The 24,650-nt window shown below is 33.4% G+C and overlaps 2 protein-coding genes and 2 pseudogenes across 2 annotated transcripts; 2 read left to right on the forward strand and 2 right to left on the reverse strand.

Moving 5' to 3' along the window:
- Window positions 1-1,697: 1,697 nt before the first annotated feature.
- On the reverse strand, window positions 1,698-5,574 carry LOC148563050 (wall-associated receptor kinase 2-like). Its single transcript, XM_088491125.1, has 3 exons — window positions 4,578-5,574; window positions 3,032-3,193; window positions 1,698-2,917 (listed from the first exon to the last, which is right to left on the reverse strand). Exons 1-3 carry the CDS (start codon window positions 5,455-5,457, stop codon window positions 1,707-1,709), a joined length of 2,253 nt encoding a protein of 750 aa, XP_088347251.1. The 5' UTR covers window positions 5,458-5,574; the 3' UTR covers window positions 1,698-1,706.
- A 439-nt stretch (window positions 5,575-6,013) lies between these two features.
- Window positions 6,014-6,661, forward strand: LOC148563051 (putative arabinosyltransferase ARAD1 pseudogene; annotated as a pseudogene).
- Window positions 6,662-19,378: 12,717 nt separating this feature from the next.
- On the reverse strand, window positions 19,379-23,255 carry LOC148563052 (wall-associated receptor kinase 2-like). The gene is made up of 3 exons (XM_088490928.1): window positions 22,259-23,255; window positions 20,713-20,874; window positions 19,379-20,598 (listed from the first exon to the last, which is right to left on the reverse strand). The coding sequence occupies exons 1-3, from the start codon at window positions 23,136-23,138 to the stop codon at window positions 19,388-19,390; spliced, it is 2,253 nt and encodes a 750-aa protein (XP_088347054.1). The 5' UTR covers window positions 23,139-23,255; the 3' UTR covers window positions 19,379-19,387.
- Window positions 23,256-23,693: 438 nt separating this feature from the next.
- LOC148563053 (putative arabinosyltransferase ARAD1 pseudogene) lies at window positions 23,694-24,341 on the forward strand (annotated as a pseudogene).
- Window positions 24,342-24,650: the final 309 nt, after the last annotated feature.

A 24,650-nucleotide genomic window follows, 5' to 3' on the forward strand; every position in this document is an offset into this window, starting at 1 on the left:
CGACTTCACATCCGACAGTGTTAATAAGTCTGAACGTGTTTTATACTTATTTATTGGAAAATTATGACATATCCGGAAAACTCTTCTTTGTACGTACAATTATTTTCCCAAACATTTTTGACTGACTTTGCAGCAAGTGAAGGATGATTTTAACCCTTTCCGAAATGTTTTCTTACAAATGACCAACTTAGAAAGAAGGCTAAGGATTTGGTGACCTCTCTAAGAGAGGAGCACTAATTGCCTTCTCAAAATAAATATAAAATTTATCCCATTCTTCTATTTATTTTTTGTTTTAAAATTTAAACCCATCGCAAAATAATTGGGCTGTTAAAATTAAAAAACAACTCTACATTTTCTTTTCCTTTCCTACATCATTTCTTAGTGCTAATATTGGATTGAGAGCCTGCCTTGGTTGACTCGGCTTGCATTGTCATTAGATCCCAACAAATCATTTTGCCCGAAACATACATAAAAAGACAATACATTTATGACTTTTTAGTACTAACTTAATACTGTTCTAGATCCTATTAGACGTGATCATTTTTTCTTGATACGGGTACATTTCATAAAATAAAAAATAAATAGAAGAATTTTAATCCATGCATTGTTACAGAATATCAATACAACTCGTGCATTATTATTACAACTCTATTCACGTTTAGCTCTAATTGTTGCAATAATCTATTCTTCATTTCTTCTCCTTACCTTACTCTTACAAATAGCCACCATATATGGAGACTCTTTTCCAGTCCTTCGTCTCCTATTTGTAGTAAAATATTTTTCGTTTTCGCTTCATTTTTGTCACGAATCTTTGTTTAATTTTTTATGGGAGACAAATATTTGCGATGGCAAACTGCAAACGGAACTGTAGCACGGTGATGGTTGTTAGTTTCTCTTCTCTTTCTCACGGTGAAAGTGTGAATATGATTTTTGAAAAAATAGAATAAAAGAAAAAGAATAAGACTGTGATTAGTGATTACATTATTGGCCAATGAGTAATAGCTCAAATGGTATAGTCTTCCCATACTCAATTAAGAGGTTGCGGGTTCGAGTCTCCTATCTTAAAAAAAAAAAATAGTGATTACATTAGTGACAGTTAAAAAATTACATATATAAATGTCACTATATTAATGAATGGAGACCCTTAAAATTTGGGTCATAAATCAAGTGTAGTTAAATGATTAATTTGGTGTAGTGATTGCATAAAAATAATCCTAAATAAATGGTCTCGCACACTGACCATTGTTTCGATGAAGAAAAAGATTCTTCTATTAGAGTGTTTTTTTGTAATTGTTATACCTGTAATACAAAAAAATTTTAACTTTGACATTGAACTTTTTTAACACATAAAAATTTTTAAAGTTTTAGACTTGTTATTTGACTTCTTCTTTTAATTCTTTTTTTTTATTCTTAATTCTTCTTTTTGTTATATATATTTTTTTGTTTTTTCTCTTTTTGTTTTTTCTAGAGAGAAAAAAATAGAATAAAAAAGATGAATTCAGTTATTAAAGTTTTTATTTTAGAAGCAGCATTTCTATTTTTTAAAAGATAGAACTCTACACAACAAATCTTAAGCATAATTCTAAAAAAGAAAAACAACCACCAACACAATCACAACCAGACAAAACAAATACCATAAAGGTTTTTCACCGTCATCTTCACCCATCAGAATATCACTTTAGTATGTGTGTGGTAAGCTAGCATTATCACCTTCCATCTGCTAAAGCAATTACCCCTTCTTGATCCCTGATGATACTATCATAATTTATATTTTGATGACTACTACTACTGCTATCACCATACTCATATCCTTTCGACGATGATGATATAGGAAGTAAGTGCTGCGTCTCTTCAAAATTTTTGTCTCCATTGTTAACCCACTGATGCTTTGACATTCTCCTTATTCCCTCCAATTCCATTGCCACTTCCTTCATGCTTGGTCTTTCTTCTCCTTTAAGTCTCAAACACTTTGCTGTAATATTAGCAACTTCCACAATCTCTTGCTTGTTTTCTTCATTCAAGATTCCATCTTGAAGAGTTTCAAACAAGCAATTCTCTTCTAGGCAAGATAGAAAGTAGATAGAAATATTTGTTTTCTCTTTCGACTTCCCCAACAAAAGAGGTTTCTTTCCTGTAAGAAGCTCAGCCAGCACAACACCAAAACTATACACATCGCTTTTCTCAGTTAATTGGCTAGTTTGCATGTACTCTGGATCCAAGTAACCAAAAGTTCCTTGCACCATTGTAGCTAGTGCAGTTTGATCCAATGGAACAAATCTAGAAGTTCCAAAGTCAGAGACTTTAGCAGTGTAGTCTTCGTCTAAGAGAATATTAGCACTTTTAACATCTCTGTGGACAATTGGAATGGAAGCAGATGAGTGAAGATATGATAAAGCTCCAGCCGCCTCTGCTGCAATTCTGAGACGATTTTTCCAGTTAAAATGATTTCTCTTCTTTTCATTATGGATGAAATCAAAGAGTGTACCATTGCTTACAAACTCATAGACTAGCAGAGGAACTTCTGTTTCTAAACAACAACCCAAAAGCTTCACCACATTTCTGTGGTTAATTTTAGAGACAACAATCACCTCATTGATGAATTGCATAACTTGGCCAGGATCAACTATTTTGGACTTCTTGATAGCAACAATTGTGTTATTCTCTAGAACTCCTTTGAAAACCGTGCCATAACCTCCCCTGCCAATGATTAACTTCTCGTCATAGTTGTTAGTGGCTTTCTTTAATTTGTCAGCAGTGAAAATTTTAACATGGGATGACTCTTCTCCTTGTTGTACTAAAATATGACCGCCGTTTTGCTCAAAAAACTTTTCCTTCAGTTTGATGAGTTTTTTCTTTTGGTGCGCTAAGTATAGCAAACAAGTCCCTACGAAAATAGCTATGAATCCTGCACTTGTACCTGCATGTAATCTGTTGGATACAATTCTTCAATTTTCTTTTACAAAATAATTTACGTATTTGAATATAAATATCTGACTAAATTTATAAACGTAAACGTGATTAAATTTCTTACCAATGATAATATGTGGAAGGAAATTTTTCTTGTGGCAACCATCTTCCTTGGTACCATTTCCAGATTGCCCCTTAGGACAGAAGCATGTGTAGGATCCATTTGTATTGTGACAATTATGGTCACTTACACATGAATGTTGTCCTGTCTTGCATTCATCAATGTCTGCACATTCAGAGAAAATAAAATGATCAAATTAAACAAAAGCTATGAGACTTTCACAGATTCAAACTAAACATAGAGTTCAAACTTTGTTATTTAGTGAATAATTATCTAATTTCATCCCCCCCCCCTTTTTTTTTGTAATTGAACAATATAATAGTTTAAGAGAAGTATAATACTACATGCACAATAGGAAATAGTATATACAATGAGTTATAGGACGGGTTTTTTTAGAAGTTATGTGCTTGTTGTTTTGTGTAAGATTCTCTATTGTTATTAGTATTAATGGAAATTGTTCAAAGAATAATATTTTTCGGGTAAAAAATGAGATAATTAATAAATAATATTAATTAATTTAAATATATATAAGATAAAAACAAAAAAAGTATTAATTACCTAAATATTTTTTTAACTTGTTGTGTACATTTATTATTCAATTCATGTGTGATTAAGAACTCTTTGTACAATAAATAATTCATTATTGCATATAAAAAATTGTTTAATTTTATTTGTAAGGTCTTTTGTAACAAAAGAAAAACTACTTTTGTAATAATAATAATAATAATATTAAATTTTCAAGTAAAAGAATTGTTAAACATATCAGTTTGAATTAAATATTTTTCTACAATTATATGAGTGTGATATAGTCCAAACTCTAGCTAGATAAGTTGAATAACTTACTAAGAAAAACACATCTTATGTCTTCTTTTAAATTTTGCCTTTCCTCAGTAAATTCAAAACACTCGACCCGTAAAATAATGGGAGCATGAGTGCATTAGGGTTCACATAATTAGTCAAAAATGAAAAATCGGATCACTGTCCTATCAAATGGTCTAAAAGTAATCGTTTAGACTATTAAAGATAGGTCAAAATCAAATTTAAAATATTTTATCTATTTTTTATATCAAAAAGAAAAAAAAATTAGTTTATATACAATCTCATCTGATATAGAAGTGTGAACATAACATTAAATCAAAACAAGTCACGGAACACCAAAAATGATGATGGTATAAAAGACATTTGGGATCAAGTAAGTATTAAAAAAAAAATAGAGCTTGACGACAAAAAAAAAAGTTTTGGTTATTTTAAATATATTCAATATATAAAAATTTTAAAAACTAACATTTACTTTACTTATAAATTTTTTTTATTAGTGTACTTAAAATAATTATTAGCAAGACTTAGAAAAAATTATACATTAAGAATTAAAAATAAAATTGATGATGAACTTAAAATTAATCCGAATAATAAACAATAATTTGTTAACAATGTATAAATATTAAATTAAATAGTCTCTCTCTCTCTCTCTCATCATCAAGTCTCAAAGTATTATAGCAATCACCAAAATCATTACATAAATAGAGGAAGATAAGTACTTATTAGTTACCTATGCAGCCAAGAGGGTGGTAAGGATTTCCTTCAAAACCTTTATTGCATTGGCATATGTAACCATATCCAGTAGGGACAGAGTCATTACGAGTGGTGTTTCCCTTGCAAGCGTAACTGGTACCTCTTTTCCGAGAAGCTTCACGTGTTTCATCTCCAACACTCCAATCAAACACCACAGGGAATTCCTCAAAAGGCAGGTTTCTCAAGTGTTCCCTGTAAAATGTGTAGTTTTCTTTTTTGACAACAAAAGAATAGCTGCAGTTGTTGAATCTCCAAGTTTGGCTGAAATTGTAAAAGGAAAATGACTTGACAAAGGTCATCCTCATTTTAGGCGGAATATCCACCTGACAACACCCAATCCCAGAACAATGTCCATCCTCAACTTCCATAGAACTGCCATAACATCTTGTTATGCACCCTGTTGAATATGTTGCATTATCGTCGTCTTTGTAGGAGCTGTGAAGATAGCCATAGGTGTCGCAACCTACACTAACGAACTTGTTGTCTTCACTAGAAATGGTGAAAGAAGGAATATCTATGGAAACTCCTCTATAATAATGACCGTCACGACAAATCCTTGAGATAGGAATCGACATGTCAACTTTAGCCTGGGAAATTTTTATGTCTAAGACTTTGATATTTCCCCAGTATAAAGTTGAATTTGGGCATGTCAGCTCAAACGAACTTTGCAAGAAACAGCTTTTATGGGGGACGGATGATGAGTTCCCTATGCCAAATGGATATGGAACTCGGACACCACCACAGTCGCTTCTGCATCCTTCAAGGGTTTGATTATTTCCATCATCTGCTGCAATTGTTGCTAGAAGGACTAGTGCAACAACTATTAAGAGTAGTACTACTGTGGCCTTCAACGTCATGATGACTCACACCACTCACAAGACACAACTAAATATTAGAATTTCAAGTGTCAGTAGCCGTGAGGAGAAAATGGCTATGGCCTATGGGGGCTCTTTCTTCTTTTTATACTTCTCAACAAGGCGGGGTGATCAAATTTGTTATATAAAGTTAATTAAAAAAAAAACATATTATATATAGCATATTAGCAAGTTTCTAAGAAAACGCCCCTCGCGTAATTTTCACACAAAAATTGACTTAGTTTTGGGTGTTTGCTATGGTACGATGATAAATTCATACGTACTGATACGTTTAAAATATAGACAAATAACAATAAGACATGTAGAATTTATTTTTCACATCAGCATTTAATTTTTTCTTTTTTAAATATATAATATATCACCACTTTTACTAAAATACCCTTTTAATTAAATAAAAATAAAAAAATTATTTATTTAATTTTATAAAAAGACTTAAACATCCCTCCTTTATTCCCAAACGCAAATTCTAGCAACCATCTTCTTCGTAATCTTCGTCACTTGTGCACTCTTCAATGCCTTCCCGAACCGCCACACCACCATGCTAGAATCTGAATCCGACGACAACTCCGCCTTTGACATGACAGTAAATTTTGCCTCTGCCAGTCAACCCTGCTCCGACGCCGCCGCCATAGCCACTGCAGATTCCTCGTCCTCCGCCATTAAGGTTTACATGTATGACCTTCCCATTCGGTTCACCTACGGTGTCATCACCACCCGATCCGCCTCCCGAGGCGGCGGCACGCCAAAGAATCTAACCTCGCTGAGCTACCCGGGACACCAGCACATGGGAGAGTGGTTTCTGTTCCTGGACATGAACCGTCCAGAGTCAGATCGGATAGGGTCACCGGTGACCCGGGTGATGGACCCGGAAGAAGCGGAGCTGGTCTACGTGCCGTTCTTCTCGTCGCTGAGCCAGATGGTGGCGACGAGCCAACAAGGCGATGGGTCGGAGGCGGCATACAGTGACGAGGAGACGCAGAAAGCGCTGGTGGAGTGGCTGGAGGGGGCAGAAGTACTGGCAGAGGAATGGAGGGAGGGACCACGTGTTCACGGCGGCAGACCCCAAGTCGCTGTTGCATGTGTGGATAAGGTGAAGAATAGTGTGCTTCTTGTGGTTGGGTTTGGGAGGTTGAGAGGTTCTCTGGTGAAGGATGTGGTGGTTTCTTATCCTCATAGGATGTGGTGAACGAGAGGGTTTTTGAACCCAGATGAAGAACAATTTTAGTTTTTTGTTTTTTAATATATTTAATACAGAAGAAGAACAATTTTAATTTTTTATTTTTTTAATATGTTTTTGTTTTGTTGTTTCAATTATTTGAAATTATAAAATTAGGATTAATTGAATTCTAAAATTTGATTAATTTAAAAGAGTATTTTTGTCTAATCAAATAAAGAAAGGATGTTTAAGTCTTTTTATAAAATTAATTAAATAAATATTTTTTATTTTTATTTAATTAAAAGGGTGTTTTAGTAAAAGTGGTGATATACTATATATTTAAAAAAGAAAAAATTAAATACTGACGTGAAAAATAAATTCCACATGTCTTATTGTTATTTGTCCATATTTTAAACGTATCGATACGTATGAATTTATCATCGTATCGTAGCAATCACCTAGTTTTGTCCTTTACTTGTGACAACTGTCCAATAAATAATTCACACTCTATACGTATATGTATGTGGAGACATTTTAATGAAGATTAACGTAGAGTTAAGGGAAAATGTTTAAATAACTAATAATTTTTTTGATTGATTGTTTACGGTATCTCCCAACCCGATAGGTCAAGAACTAATTCGTCGCGGATCAGAGCTCTATTTAAGGGTTTGTCGCTGGCCAATGGAATAACTAATAATTTTGACAATGTTTCTTACCATTAATTTTCAAAGCAATAATCATCCCATGTGTATTCAAAAAGTCAATAATAAAAATTAATTATTCGTATAATGTTGGGACATAAATTCATAGTTCATTGATTTGATGATTATTTTTAAAATTCATATATCATTTTTTTTCCCAAAACGATTTCATATACATCAATACGGTTGTGATGCGGACTGCTATACCGCCTATACATGTAATGATGACAACCATATAATTTGAAAGCTTTCGATCCCAAGTCAAGTCAAGTCAATAACTCCCTTCGTAACTTGTAGCATGGGCAATTGTAATATATATGGACATGTTTAATGGTGAAAGATGAAGCTTCTTTGCGAGATCAGAAATTCAGAATGACCAGGTTCTTTCAGGTATATATATGCATAGAAAAATATGTAGTACGGTGGTAGAAAATTAGAGGGGAAGTGTAGGGGTTGAATATTCATTCTTTTTGGTCGAAATTATATTCTTCGCGTTAGAAAGCTTCTCATTTTTGAAGCTATGTTTGTGAATATGACACGGGGATCTTCTCAAACTTTTTTCTCAATTATTATGATAAGATGTAATTTTTTTTATCATATATTTTATATACAAAATATATATATATATATATATATATATATACAAAAATATTAAATAATAAAAAATTATACTTGACAAAATAAATAAATAAATAATTGAGAAGATTTATTCTTCTATAAAAAATATTTTCATGGATTTTAGATTATATTTGATTTTAAATATAGAATAAGATATAATACTGAGCATAATATACAAAGGACAACAATATAAAAATTAGCATTTTATATTTTATTTGGTGATCAATTAAATATAAGAAATAATAAATTATAAAAGTTTAATTTACTCTATTTTTTCATACAAGAAATTTAAAAAAATATATAATGATAAAAAAAATATAATTATATGATAGAAATAGTAAAACTAAAAAAATTAGAACTTTTGTTAGTGTTTCTATATCCTTATCAAAAAAATATAAAATACACTAATTTAATATTTTTTGATATAATATCTATACTCATATTTCATTTATCAAATATAATTTTATATCTTATATACTTCAAAAAAATTAGAATGGTCTTATCTATTAAATTTAAATTTAAAAAGTTAGAAAAAAAGGTGACAATAAATAAAAAAGGAAAATATTTCGTGTATGGAATAAATAAGAATTTCTCTTTCATAGCTTATAAATGTAATAGTGATACACACAGTTTTTTAGAAAATTTCTCTCATCTAATAAAAATTGTCACTTCCTTTATGTTTGGTCTTTTTTCCCCTCTAGGTCTCAAACACCTTGCTGTAATATTAATCAGTAACTTCCATAATTTTCTGCTTGTTTTTTTCATTCAAGCTAAGATTCTAACTTGAAGAGTTTCAAACAAGCACTCATCTTTCAGGTAAGATAGAAAGTAGATAGCAAGAATTACTTTCTCTTCTGACTTCACAAATGAAAAAAAAAACTTTTATTTTAATAAAAAGTTCTGTCAGCACAACACCAAAGCTATATGCATATCACTTTTTTCAGTTAGTTGACTAATCTGCATGTACTCTGAATTCAAGTAACCAATAGTTTTGATCCTTACACCATTGTAACTAATGCAACCTGATGATCCACTGGAAAAAAATCTTAAAACTCTAAAATTAGAGATTTTGGCAGTGTAATCTTCGTCTAAGAGAATGTTAGCACTTTTAAAATTGTTGTAGACAATTGAAATGGAAGCAACTAAGTGAAGATATAATAAAGTTTCTGCCACTTTTGTTGCGATTCTAAGTGAGTGAAGATATAACAAAGTGGTATCTAGAGCTCTGGTTGTTTATTTCTGTGCTGATTAAAAGGAGGAAAATACTTATGGAACGAATATGGTTAAATTGAATTTCCAAAATTATTCAATTTGGAAGACCCTCATGGAAGACATGTTGTATAGCAAGGACTTGTATGATCCTGTGGACGGGGATAAGTCCAAAGGTACCAAATCCGATGCTGAATGGAAGAAGTTGAATCGGAAGGCAGTTGCTTTGATTAGGCAATGGCTTGATCTTAGTGTGTATCCATATGTTGACACCGAAATGAATGCCGAGAAGATGTAAAAGAAATTGAAAGAGTTATATGAGAGGAAGAATGTGCAAAATAAAGCATTCTTGATTAGGAACCTTGTCAATATGAAGTATATTGAAGGTAAATCAATGCCGGAGCACTTGAGCATTTTTCAGGAGACGGTAAACCAACTGACAAATAATGAAATCACTTTGAATGATGAGTTGCAAGCCTTGTTGTTGTTGAGCTCTTTGCCTGATAGTTGGGAAGTTCTGGTTGTGACACTAACTAACTCAACTCCAAAAGGAAAGTTGACATTAGCAATGGTTAAAGAAAGCATGTTGAATGAAGAAGGTAGAAGAAGAGAGCGAGGTTTGACTAATGCCTCTTCCCAGTCAAAAGCACTTGTTTCAGAGTCACGGGGGAGAAGTCAAAGTAGAAAATCTTACAGTTCTGACAAGTCAGAGAATCGAAGCAAGTCAAGAGGAAAGTACAAGCCGGGGTATATCAAGAGGTATTGTAGGTTCTTGAAAAGAGAACAATCAAGGGGAAGAAACAAAGACAAAGGTAAAGATAGTGATAAAGAAACTGCTGCTATTGTTTATAAAGATGTTCTTATCACATATGATAAAAATTATGTGAATCTTGTCTGTGATGATTCCACTTGGATTATGAATTCTGGTGCCTCATGTCATGTCACTCTGAAACGTAAATTTTTCACTTCTTATACTGCTGGAAATTTTGGCAAGATTAAATTGGGAGACAAAGGAGTGTGTGATATCATTGGTATAGGTGATATGTGGCTTGAAACCAACATGGGATGCAAGTTACAGTTGAAGAACGTTAGGCATATGCCAGATATACAATTCAATCTCATTTCAGTGAAGGCATTGGATCAAGAGGGGTATTGCACTTCCTTTGCTAGTAAAAAATGCAAGATTACCAAAGAGGCTCTCATTGTTGCTAGAGAAGATAATAGTCTCACTACTCTTTACCAGTTACAAGCAAAGTTGTGCAAAGAAGAGGTGAGTGTAGCTGATGATTCCTCTTTTGATTTGTGGCATATACGTCTTGGTCACTTGAGCGAGAAAGGACTAAGTGTCTTAGCCAAGAAGCACTCACTTCCTGTGAAAGGTACAACTTTAAATACTTGTACTCATTGTTTTGTTGGAAATCATGCTAGAGTATCATTTCATAGTTCTGGACCTCATAGGAGATCACATGTTCTAGATTTAGTTCACACTGATGTTTGCACTATAGATGCTAAGACACTAGGTGGTGCATCGTATTTGTTACTTTTATTGATGATTATTCTCGAAAAGTGTGGAATTTTGTTTTGAAATATAAAGACCAGGTACTCTGTATCTTCAAACACTTTCATGCAAGTGTTAAAAGAGAAACAGGAAGGAAATTGAAATGTGTTCGAGCAAACAATGGTGGTGAATACAGGGGTCTGTTTGAAGAGTATTGTAAAGGACATGGGATCAAGATTAAGAAGACAGTTCCTAAGACTCCTCAACATAATGGAGTTGCAGAGAGAATAAATCGCACTATCAATGATAAAGTCAGGTGTATGAGCTCTCATGCAAAGTTGCCTAAGTCCTTTTGGGGTGAAGCGATGAGGATTGCAGTAGATCTGATCAACCTTTCTCTTTCAGTTCCACTAAATGGTGATGTTCCAGAGAAAGTTTGAAGAGGGAAAGATGTCTCCTATAGTCACTTGCGAATGTTCGGCTACAAGGCTTTTGTTCACATTCCAAGAGATGAAAGGTCTAAACTTGATGGAAAGTCAAAGCAGTGTATCTTCATGGGTTATGATCATGAAGACTTTGGTTACAGATTATGGGATCCGGTGAGCAAGAAGATAATTAGAAGCCGAGATGCGATTTTTCTTGAAGACCAAACTATTGAAGACTTGGAGAAGACAGATAAGCCAATAATAACTGTTAGACGTTCTGCTGTTGATGAACCTGGTCCCTCCACTAGACCTCCTATTGATGGGGGAGATGTACAAGTTGATAATGATGATGATGATTTGCATGATGAACCTACACCTCAACCTGAGGTGCCAGATGTTGAAGTTCTACCTGAACCACCAGTTGAGCCTGAATTGAGAAGATCTACTAGAGAGCGTCATCCTTCTCAGAAATACTCTCCTCATGAGTATGTGATGAACACTGAGATTGGGGAGCCAGAGAGCTACCAAGAAGCTATGTCTGATGAGCATAAGGAAGATTGGTTGAAGGCCATACAAGAAGAAATAAATTCCTTACATGAGAATCATACGTTTGAATTGGTGATGCTACCTAAGGGTAAGAGAGCATTCAAGAATAAATGGGTGTTCAAATTGAAACGGATGAAAATGTCTCACGGCCAAGGTACAAAGCTCGATTGGTTGTGAAAGGCTTTGAGCAAAAGAAAGGTGTTGATTTTGAGGAGATTTTCTCTCCAGTTGTGAAGATGTCCTCTATTCGAGTTGTGCTTGGATTGGCGGCTAGCTTGAATTTAGAGGTTGAGCAGCTTAATGTGAAGAGTGCATTCCTTCACGATGACATAGATAAAGAAATTTATATAGAGCAACCAGAGGGTTTCGAAGTTAAAGGAAAGGAGCACTTTGTATGCAAGTTGAAGAAGAGCTTATATGGGTTGAAGCAAGTACCAAGGCAGTGGTACACGAAGTTTGATTCCTTCATGGAAGGTCATGGGTATAGTAAGACTTCTTCTAATCATTGTGTGTATGTTAAGAAATTCTCTAATGGTGATTTTATAATTCTCTTGCTTTATGTTGATGACATGTTAATTGTTGGTCATGACACTAAGAAGATTGAAAGTCTTAAGAAAGACTTGAATAGATTCTTTGCTATGAAGGATTTGGGTCCTGCAAAGAAAATCCTTGGCATGAGTATCACTCGTGACAAGAAGAATGAAAAACTGTGGTCGTCGCAGCAGAAGTACATTGAGAAGGTTTTAGAGAGGTTTAGCAAGAGTAATTCCAAACTTGTTAGTACTCCACTTGTTAGTCATTTCAAGCTGAATTCGCAGCAATATCCTACAAGTAAGAAAGAGAAAGCAGAAATGAAGAAGATTCCATATGCATCTGTAGTTGGCAGTTTGATGTATGTTATGGTTTGCACCAGGCCGGATATTGCTCATGCCGTTGGAGTTATTAGTCGGTTTCTCTCTAATCCTGGCAAAGAACACTGGCAAGCGGTGAAGTGGATTCTCAGATACGTTAATGGTACTTCTAGAGTTTGTTTATGTTTTAGGAGTGGCCAACCTGTGTTGGATGGTTACACAGATACAGATACGGCTGGGGATCTTGATTCAAGGAAGTCTACTTCTGGTTATCTGATGACTTTTGCAGCGGAAGCTATGTCGTGGAAATCTCGACTTCAGAAATGTGTTACTTTGTCTACTACAGAGGTAGAATACATTGCTGTTATTGAAGCTTCTAAGGAACTCTTGTGGATGAAGAAGTTTCTACAAGAGTTAGGCATCAATCAAGAGAAGTTTGTATTATTTTGTGACAGTTAGAGTGCTATCCATCTCAGCAAGAATTCGACGTTTCATTCCAGATCGAAGCACATAGAGGTGAGGTATCATTGGATACGTCAAGCGCTTGAGATGAAGTCATATGCACTTGAGAAGATCCATACTGATGATAATGGTTCAGATATGATGACTAAGAGTTTACCTGCAGTGAAGTTTGATTCCTGCAAAGAGAAGGCGGGCTTGGTGGAGTAGTCTATCCCCACTTGAGTTGGTGAGGGGGAGATTTGTTGGTGGGTCCCCAACTAAGTGGGACCCACACATATTAAAAACAAAAAAAAAATAAATGAAGAAAGCATCAAAAGCCATGGTGAAAGGGAGAGAGAGTTAGAGACTCTCACTTTTGAAAGGAAAAGGAAAAAAAAACAAAGAGCATCGGCGACGAAGGGAGAAGAAGAATTTAGGGGAAAAGAGCAAGCCTTTTTTATCCGATTGAATTGGTAAACTTGCTCCATTTCTTATGAAATTTTAGTATGTTATTCCTGGTGTAGAGATGAATATTAGGATATAACTTTCTAGTTGTATTGCCTTCTCTTTTACCTGATTTGAGATACCCACTTTGTGGAGGGTTTATGTTGATTCCATCAGTTTGATAATGTATTTTGTTGATTGTTGAGATACTGGTACACGAAATCATGATCGCACACTTTTCACACAACTCCGTGCAGCTGACCAGCAAGTGCACTGGGTCGTCCAAGTAATACCTTACGTGAGTAAGGGTCGATCCCACGGAGATTGTTGGCTTGAAGCAAGCTATGGTCATCTTGTAAATCTCAGTCAGGCGGATTCAATTGGTTATGGAGAATTGATAATTAAAAGATAAACAAAACATAAAATAGGATAGAGATACTTATGCAATTCATTGGTAGGAATTTCAGATAAGCGTATGGAGATGCTTTGTTCTTTCTGAACCTCTGCTTTCCTATTGCCTTCATCCAATCATTCATACTCCTTTCCATGGCAAGCTGTATGTTGAGGGATCACCGTTGTCAATGGCTACCGTCCGTCCTCTCAGTGAAAATGGTCCAAAATGTGCTGTCACCGCACGGCTAATCATCTGTCGATTCTCACTCATGTCGGAATAGGATCCATTGATCCTTTTGCGTCTGTCACTATGCCCAACACTCGTGAGTTTGAAGCTCGTCACAGTCATCCCATCCCAAATCCTACTCAGAATACCACAGACAAGGTTTAGACGTTCCAGATCTCAAGAATGCTGCCAATTGATTCTAGCTTATACCACGAAGACTCTAATATCTCGGACTCGGTCCCCTGTATTAGATATCCAAGAGATATGCATTCAAGCTTGTTTTCATGTAGAACGGAGGTGGTTGTCAAGCACGCGTTCATAGGTGAGAATGGTGATGAGTGTCACTTGATCATCACATTCATCATGTTCTTGGGTGCGAATGAATATCTTAGAACAAGAATAAGCTTGAATTGAATAGAAAAACAGTAGTACTTTACATTGATTCATGAGGAACAGCAGAGCTCCACACCTTAATCTATGGTGTGTAGAAACTCCACCGTTGAAAATCCATAAGTGATAATGGTGTTCATTGGCTTCGGCCCCAGAGGAGGAACCAGAATAACTAAGACGAAAATACAATAGTAAAAGGTCCTATTTATAATGAACTAGTAGCCTAGGGTTTACAGAAATGAGTAAATGATGTAGAAATCCACTTCCGGACCCACTTGGTGTGTGCTTGGGCTGAGCATTAAAGCTTTCACGTGTATAGGCTTCTCTTGGAGTTAAACGCCAGTTCTGGTGCCAGTTTGGGCGTTTAACTCCAGCGTTTGTGAACGCCAGAAAAGGGTCTCTGACCGGCGTTTTGACGCCAATTTGGGCCATCAAATCTCGAACAAAGTATGAACTATTATATATTTCTGGAAAGCCCAAGATGTCTACTTTCCAACGCAATTGAGAGCGCGCCAATTGGACTTCTGTATCTCGAGAAAATTCATTTCGAGTGCAGGAGGGTCAGAATCCAACAGCATCTGCAGTCCTTTTTCAGCCTCTGAATCAGATTTTTGCTCAGGTCCCTCAATTTCAGCCAGAAAATACCTGAAATCACAGAAAAACACACAAACTCATAGTAAAGTCCAGAAATGTGATTTTTATTTAAAAACTAATAAAAATATAATAAAAAGTAACTAAAACATACTAGAAACTACCTAAAAACAGTGCCAAAAAGCGTATAAATTATCCGCTCATCAGATACCCTAGTGCTACTAGGAAGACTTATTGTGTACCCATTATTCTAATAGTGGAAGATTTTACTAGACTAGGTTTCGTGGAATTTTTGTCCCTCTTTTGGGAGTTTTTTCACGTTAAAATTCTGTTGTTTGATTATTTAATTTCTGCCATTATATTTGCTACTTGGAGTATCTTTGGTATTGCCTATTTAATTGCACAGGTTGTGCGAAAATTATTTTTGGTGCTTCTGCTGTTAGACAGCTTCTTGTAGGGGTGCACATGGGCCGGGTGAAGACGGGTTTAATGTAACCCAGACCCGGCCCGAAATATACACCGGGTCTATTTATTAGACCCGAACCCGACCCTAGATCCGATGAAACCAATACACTTTCGGGCCACAATTATACCGAGTGAAAACCGGGCTGTTAACATTACATTACATTGATACCTTCTTGTAAGCTAGCATGTAAAAATATCCAAATTTCCAAAATTCCAACCATTATTTGACATGGTAAAATTTATTTAGAAAAATATAACAAGAACCAACCCTTCTTCAAAATTAAAGCATAACCACAATCAATACTAATATTGTCTAATAACACTAAATATTTAAATCAATACAAATAACACAATATTATGCATTAGTCTAAAGTCTTATGCATTCTAAACATAAAATATTAACTTATAGTCTTATAATGACTACTAATATAAAATATTAAGGTTTACAATACTTAAATTCCACGTAAGAATAGCCATGATCCATCACTAATAACACAAAATATTAATTGTGTATGATGACCAGGCTATTGAGCCGAGTTCGGATGACTCGAGCTATGCCTCGGACCTAACCCGAAATAATGCCCGGGTTTATTTTTGAGACCCTTACCCAACCCTAAACCCAGTGAAATCATACCAAATTAGCCGCTAAAATATTTGAGACCGGACTGAATTTTCGAGTCGAGTCGGACCATGTGCACCCCTAGATTCTTGTTTGAACCTGTGTTGAATTTTCTCAACAGATATAACTATGAAGGTATGAAATTTTAAATTTTTATTTTTAAATATTAAAATAACTTTAATAGTTTTATTATAAATAAAAGGTATACCAGAAACACGTCTAGTTGTCTAAATCTCACTCATTATAAAAATATTATATATTTGTCTAATTGTCTTTATCGTATATATTTTGATTTGTACGGAAGTCAAATCTAAAAGTTATATCTAATATTTTATATTTATACATTAACTACATTGACTTGTGTAAAGAAGACTAGCCTAAAATTTATATCTAATATTTTGCTTTTATGAAAATATTTTCATTTTAACTGATTTTTTCATGTAATATGTTAAATTTATACTTTTTATATGGGTAAAAGATTATATTCCGTAACGGATTTGGTTATTACTTTGTTTTATGTCTCTAACAAAGTAAAACTGCAGCTTTTCATGAAGTTATACGTCAAATTATTTCTTTGTAAATTTATTTCATTTATCCTCTAAAAAATCCATGGGTATATATTTTTTTTGTTTGAAAAATCTATAAATCTATTGTAGAATTCTTTGTAGGGTACTCTTATCAAATGCTCATAGATATTTGTTAAAGTATACGTGGCTGAAAATGTCAAATTTACTGCTAATTAATTAAAATTCTTTTAATCTTTTAAAATATTTTTAAATCTTATTTAAAACATAATTAAATTGAAAATATTAAGAGATTAGTACATGTTTAGTGAAAAAAGAGTTAGTTAGCATTGACTTAAATACAAGAGATAAATATAAAAGAATATTGAACACCAAATATTTCTTATTGCAATAATTAATTATACATAAAATACTAACGCTATTTTAAGAACGAGAGAACTGTAACAAATTTTTTAAAAGAATTATTTGGTTCTTTTTTTAGACTAAATAATAATGATTATACTATGTGTATATTAAAATTAATTATTAGTATAAAATATATATTAAAATATAAATATACATTAAAAATAAATTAAATTACACATATATTTATACACAAATTTATTAATAATTAATTTTAATATAAAAATAATATTTTTAAAACCATCGATATGCTAAAAAAGTATAAGTATATATTTCTCGTTAGTGAAGATGCTAAGTGAATGCTATACGAACCCGGGCTGTTGGGGATTATATAGCAATTAGCAAGTCTATGAATCAGTAATATTAGAGACCCAAATTAATTTAAGTTGGTTAAATAATTAACTCACTCGTATATTTAAATAAGTATTGAGAATTCAAATTTTTCTTTTTAAAAAATATCATAAACAAAAAAAAGTATTAGAGATATAATATCTAAAATTATTTTATATAATACAATATTTATAATTTTATACTTATGGCATTTATAATTATATATTTATTATTTCTAAAATTATATAAGTATTTTAATAATAATTAATAAATATTAAATAAGATAATTTAAAAAAATTTAAATCAATTTTTTATAAACAATTATTGCTATGAATTTGTTTAAGCTAAGAAAAGTCAAGTAAACAAGCGTGAGCGACGACTTCACATCCGACAGTGTTAATAAGTCTGAACGTGTTTTATACTTATTTATTGGAAAATTATGACATGTCCGGAAAACTCTTCTTTGTACGTACAATTATTTTCCCAAACATTTTTGACTGACTTTGCAGCAAGTGAAGGATGATTTTAACCCTTTCCGAAGTGTTTTCTTACAAATGACCAACTTAGAAAGAAGGCTAAGGATTTGGTGACCTCTCTAAGAGAGGAGCACTAATTGCCTTCTCAAAATAAATATAAAATTTATCCCATTCTTCTATTTATTTTTTGTTTTAAAATTTAAACCCATCGCAAAATAATTGGGCTGTTAAAATTAAAAAACAACTCTACATTTTCTTTTCCTTTCCTACATCATTTCTTAGTGCTAATATTGGATTGAGAGCCTGCCTTGGTTGACTCGGCTTGCATTGTCATTAGATCCCAACAAATCATTTTGCCCGAAACATACATAAAAAGACAATACATTTATGACTTTTTAGTACTAACTTAATACTGTTCTAGATCCTATTAGACGTGATCATTTTTTCTTGATACGGGTACATTTCATAAAATAAAAAATAAATAGAAGAATTTTAATCCATGCATTGTTACAGAATATCAATACAACTCGTGCATTATTATTACAACTCTATTCACGTTTAGCTCTAATTGTTGCAATAATCTATTCTTCATTTCTTCTCCTTACCTTACTCTTACAAATAGCCACCATATATGGAGACTCTTTTCCAGTCCTTCGTCTCCTATTTGTAGTAAAATATTTTTCGTTTTTGCTTCATTTTTGTCACGAATCTTTGTTTAATTTTTTATGGGAGACAAATATTTGCGATGGCAAACTGCAAACGGAACTGTAGCACGGTGATAGTTGTTAGTTTCTCTTCTCTTTCTCACGGTGAAAGTGTGAATATGATTTTTGAAAAAATAGAATAAAAGAAAAAGAATAAGACTGTGATTAGTGATTACATTATTGGCCAATGAGTAATAGCTCAAATGGTATAGTCTTCCCATACTCAATTAAGAGGTTGCGGGTTCGAGTCTCCTATCTTAAAAAAAAAAAATAGTGATTACATTAGTGACAGTTAAAAAATTACATATATAAATGTCACTATATTAATGAATGGAGACCCTTAAAATTTGGGTCATAAATCAAGTGCAGTTAAATGATTAATTTGGTGTAGTGATTGCATAAAAATAATCCTAAATAAATGGTCTCGCACACTGACCATTGTTTCGATGAAGAAAAAGATTCTTCTATTAGAGTGTTTTTTTTGTAATTGTTATACCTGTAATACAAAAAAATTTTAACTTTGACACTGAACTTTTTTAACACATAAAAATTTTTAAAGTTTTAGACTTGTTATTTGACTTCTTCTTTTAATTCTTTTTTTTTATTCTTAATTCTTCTTTTTGTTATATATATTTTTTTGTTTTTTCTCTTTTTGTTTTTTCTAGAGAGAAAAAAATAGAATAAAAAAGATGAATTCAGTTATTAAAGTTTTTATTTTAGAAGCAGCATTTCTATTTTTTAAAAGATAGAACTCTACACAACAAATCTTAAGCATAATTCTAAAAAAGAAAAACAACCACCAACACAATCACAACCAGACAAAACAAATACCATAAAGGTTTTTCACCGTCATCTTCACCCATCAGAATATCACTTTAGTATGTGTGTGGTAAGCTAGCATTATCACCTTCCATCTGCTAAAGCAATTACCCCTTCTTGATCCCTGATGATACTATCATAATTTATATTTTGATGACTACTACTACTGCTATCACCATACTCATATCCTTTCGACGATGATGATATAGGAAGTAAGTGCTGCGTCTCTTCAAAATTTTTGTCTCCACTGTTAACCCATTGATGCTTTGACATTCTCCTTATTCCCTCCAATTCCATTGCCACTTCCTTCATGCTTGGTCTTTCTTCTCCTTTAAGTCTCAAACACTTTGCTGTAATATTAGCAACTTCCACAATCTCTTGCTTGTTTTCTTCATTCAAGATTCCATCTTGAAGAGTTTCAAACAAGCAATTCTCTTCTAGGCAAGATAGAAAGTAGATAGAAATATTTGTTTTCTCTTTCGACTTCCCCAACAAAAGAGGTTTCTTTCCTGTAAGAAGCTCAGCCAGCACAACACCAAAACTATACACATCGCTTTTCTCAGTTAATTGGCTAGTTTGCATGTACTCTGGATCCAAGTAACCAAAAGTTCCTTGCACCATTGTAGCTAGTGCAGTTTGATCCAATGGAACAAATCTAGAAGTTCCAAAGTCAGAGACTTTAGCAGTGTAGTCTTCGTCTAAGAGAATATTAGCACTTTTAACATCTCTGTGGACAATTGGAATGGAAGCAGATGAGTGAAGATATGATAAAGCTCCAGCCGCCTCTGCTGCAATTCTGAGACGATTTTTCCAGTTAAAATGATTTCTCTTCTTTTCATTATGGATGAAATCAAAGAGTGTACCATTGCTTACAAACTCATAGACTAGCAGAGGAACTTCTGTTTCTAAACAACAACCCAAAAGCTTCACCACATTTCTGTGGTTAATTTTAGAGACAACAATCACCTCATTGATGAATTGCATAACTTGGCCAGGATCAACTATTTTGGACTTCTTGATAGCAACAATTGTGTTATTCTCTAGAACTCCTTTGAAAACCGTGCCATAACCTCCCCTGCCAATGATTAACTTCTCGTCATAGTTGTTAGTGGCTTTCTTTAATTTGTCAGCAGTGAAAATTTTAAGATGGGATGACTCTTCTCCTTGTTGTACTAAAATATGACCGCCGTTTTGCTCAAAAAACTTTTCCTTTAGTTTGATGAGTTTTTTCTTTTGGTGCGCTAAGTATAGCAAACAAGTCCCTACGAAAATAGCTATGAATCCTGCACTTGTACCTGCATGTAATCTGTTGGATACAATTCTTCAATTTTCTTTTACAAAATAATTTACGTATTTGAATATAAATATCTGACTAAATTTATAAACGTAAACGTGATTAAATTTCTTACCAATGACAATATGTGGAAGGAAATTTTTCTTGTGGCAACCATCTTCCTTGGTACCATTTCCAGATTGCCCCTTAGGACAGAAGCATGTGTAGGATCCATTTGTATTGTGACAATTATGGTCACTTACACATGAATGTTGTCCTGTCTTGCATTCATCAATGTCTGCACATTCAGAGAAAATAAAATGATCAAATTAAACAAAAGCTATGAGACTTTCACAGATTCAAACTAAACATAGAGTTCAAACTTTGTTATTTAGTGAATAATTATCTAATTTCATCCCCCCCCCCCTTTTTTTTTTGTAATTGAACAATATAATAGTTTAAGAGAAGTATAATACTACATGCACAATAGGAAATAGTATATACAATGAGTTATAGGACGGGTTTTTTTAGAAGTTATGTGCTTGTTGTTTTGTGTAAGATTCTCTATTGTTATTAGTATTAATGGAAATTGTTCAAAGAATAATATTTTTCGGGTAAAAAATGAGATAATTAATAAATAATATTAATTAATTTAAATATATATAAGATAAAAACAAAAAAAGTATTAATTACCTAAATATTTTTTTAACTTGTTGTGTACATTTATTATTCAATTCATGTGTGATTAAGAACTCTTTGTACAATAAATAATTCATTATTGCATATAAAAAATTGTTTAATTTTATTTGTAAGGTCTTTTGTAACAAAAGAAAAACTACTTTTGTAATAATAATAATAATAATATTAAATTTTCAAGTAAAAGAATTGTTAAACATATCAGTTTGAATTAAATATTTTTCTACAATTATATGAGTGTGATATAGTCCAAACTCTAGCTAGATAAGTTGAATAACTTACTAAGAAAAACACATCTTATGTCTTCTTTTAAATTTTGCCTTTCCTCAGTAAATTCAAAACACTCGACCCGTAAAATAATGGGAGCATGAGTGCATTAGGGTTCACATAATTAGTCAAAAATGAAAAATCGGATCACTGTCCTATCAAATGGTCTAAAAGTAATCGTTTAGACTATTAAAGATAGGTCAAAATCAAATTTAAAATATTTTATCTATTTTTTATATCAAAAAGAAAAAAAAAATTAGTTTATATACAATCTCATCTGATATAGAAGTGTGAACATAACATTAAATCAAAACAAGTCACGGAACACCAAAAATGATGATGGTATAAAAGACATTTGGGATCAAGTAAGTATTAAAAAAAAAATAGAGCTTGACGACAAAAAAAAAGTTTTGGTTATTTTAAATATATTCAATATATAAAAATTTTAAAAACTAACATTTACTTTACTTATAAATTTTTTTTATTAGTGTACTTAAAATAATTATTAGCAAGACTTAGAAAAAATTATACATTAAGAATTAAAAATAAAATTGATGATGAACTTAAAATTAATCCGAATAATAAACAATAATTTGTTAACAATGTATAAATATTAAATTAAATAGTCTCTCTCTCTCTCTCATCATCAAGTCTCAAAGTATTATAGCAATCACCAAAATCATTACATAAATAGAGGAAGATAAGTACTTATTAGTTACCTATGCAGCCAAGAGGGTGGTAAGGATTTCCTTCAAAACCTTTATTGCATTGGCATATGTAACCATATCCAGTAGGGACAGAGTCATTACGAGTGGTGTTTCCCTTGCAAGCGTAACTGGTACCTCTTTTCCGAGAAGCTTCACGTGTTTCATCTCCAACACTCCAATCAAACACCACAGGGAATTCCTCAAAAGGCAGGTTTCTCAAGTGTTCCCTGTAAAATGTGTAGTTTTCTTTTTTGACAACAAAAGAATAGCTGCAGTTGTTGAATCTCCAAGTTTGGCTGAAATTGTAAAAGGAAAATGACTTGACAAAGGTCATCCTCATTTTAGGCGGAATATCCACCTGACAACACCCAATCCCAGAACAATGTCCATCCTCAACTTCCATAGAACTGCCATAACATCTTGTTATGCACCCTGTTGAATATGTTGCATTATCGTCGTCTTTGTAGGAGCTATGAAGATAGCCATAGGTGTCGCAACCTACACTAACGAACTTGTTGTCTTCACTAGAAATGGTGAAAGAAGGAATATCTATGGAAACTCCTCTATAATAATGACCGTCACGACAAATCCTTGAGATAGGAATCGACATGTCAACTTTAGCCTGGGAAATTTTTATGTCTAAGACTTTGATATTTCCCCAGTATAAAGTTGAATTTGGGCATGTCAGCTCAAACGAACTTTGCAAGAAACAGCTTTTATGGGGGACGGATGATGAGTTCCCTATGCCAAATGGATATGGAACTCGGACACCACCACAGTCGCTTCTGCATCCTTCAAGGGTTTGATTATTTCCATCATCTGCTGCAATTGTTGCTAGAAGGACTAGTGCAACAACTATTAAGAGTAGTACTACTGTGGCCTTCAACGTCATGATGACTCACACCACTCACAAGACACAACTAAATATTAGAATTTCAAGTGTCAGTAGCCGTGAGGAGAAAATGGCTATGGCCTATGGGGGCTCTTTCTTCTTTTTATACTTCTCAACAAGGCGGGGTGATCAAATTTGTTATATAAAGTTAATTAAAAAAAAACATATTATATATAGCATATTAGCAAGTTTCTAAGAAAACGCCCCTCGCGTAATTTTCACACAAAAATTGACTTAGTTTTGGGTGTTTGCTATGGTACGATGATAAATTCATACGTACTGATACGTTTAAAATATAGACAAATAACAATAAGACATGTAGAATTTATTTTCCACATCAGCATTTAATTTTTTCTTTTTTAAATATATAATATATCACCACTTTTACTAAAATACTCTTTTAATTAAATAAAAATAAAAAAATTATTTATTTAATTTTATAAAAAGACTTAAACATCCCTCCTTTATTCCTAAACGCAAATTCTAGCAACCATCTTCTTCGTAATCTTCGTCACTTGTGCACTCTTCAATGCCTTCCCGAACCGCCACACCACCATGCTAGAATCTGAATCCGACGACAACTCCGCCTTTGACATGACAGTAAATTTTGCCTCTGCCAGTCAACCCTGCTCCGACGCCGCCGCCATAACCACTGCAGATTTCTCGTCCTCCGCCATTAAGGTTTACATGTATGACCTTCCCATTCGGTTCACCTACGGTGTCATCACCACCCGATCCGCCTCCCGAGGCGGCGGCACGCCACAGAATCTAACCTCGCTGAGCTACCCAGGACACCAGCACATGGGAGAGTGGTTTCTGTTCCTGGACATGAACCGTCCAGAGTCAGATCGGATAGGGTCACCGGTGACCCGGGTGATGGACCCGGAAGAAGCGGAGCTGGTCTACGTGCCGTTCTTCTCGTCGCTGAGCCAGATGGTGGCGACGAGCCAACAAGGCGATGGGTCGGAGGCGGCATACAGTGACGAGGAGACGCAGAAAGCGCTGGTGGAGTGGCTGGAGGGGGCAGAAGTACTGGCAGAGGAATGGAGGGAGGGACCACGTGTTCACGGCGGCAGACCCCAAGTCGCTGTTGCATGTGTGGATAAGGTGAAGAATAGTGTGCTTCTTGTGGTTGGGTTTGGGAGGTTGAGAGGTTCTCTGGTGAAGGATGTGGTGGTTTCTTATCCTCATAGGATGTGGTGAACGAGAGGGTTTTTGAACCCAGATGAAGAACAATTTTAGTTTTTTGTTTTTTAATATATTTAATACAGAAGAAGAACAATTTTAATTTTTTATTTTTTTAATATGTTTTTGTTTTGTTGTTTCAATTATTTGAAATTATAAAATTAGGATTAATTGAATTCTAAAATTTGATTAATTTAAAAGAGTATTTTTGTCTAATCAAATAAAGAAAGGATGTTTAAGTCTTTTTATAAAATTAATTAAATAAATATTTTTTATTTTTATTTAATTAAAAGGGTGTTTTAGTAAAAGTGGTGATATACTATATAT

The sequence above is a fragment of the Arachis ipaensis genome, chromosome B6, assembly GCF_059453495.1.
Source record: "Arachis ipaensis isolate K30076 ecotype BB chromosome B6, ASM5945349v1, whole genome shotgun sequence".
Classification (NCBI taxonomy): domain Eukaryota; kingdom Viridiplantae; phylum Streptophyta; class Magnoliopsida; order Fabales; family Fabaceae; genus Arachis; species Arachis ipaensis.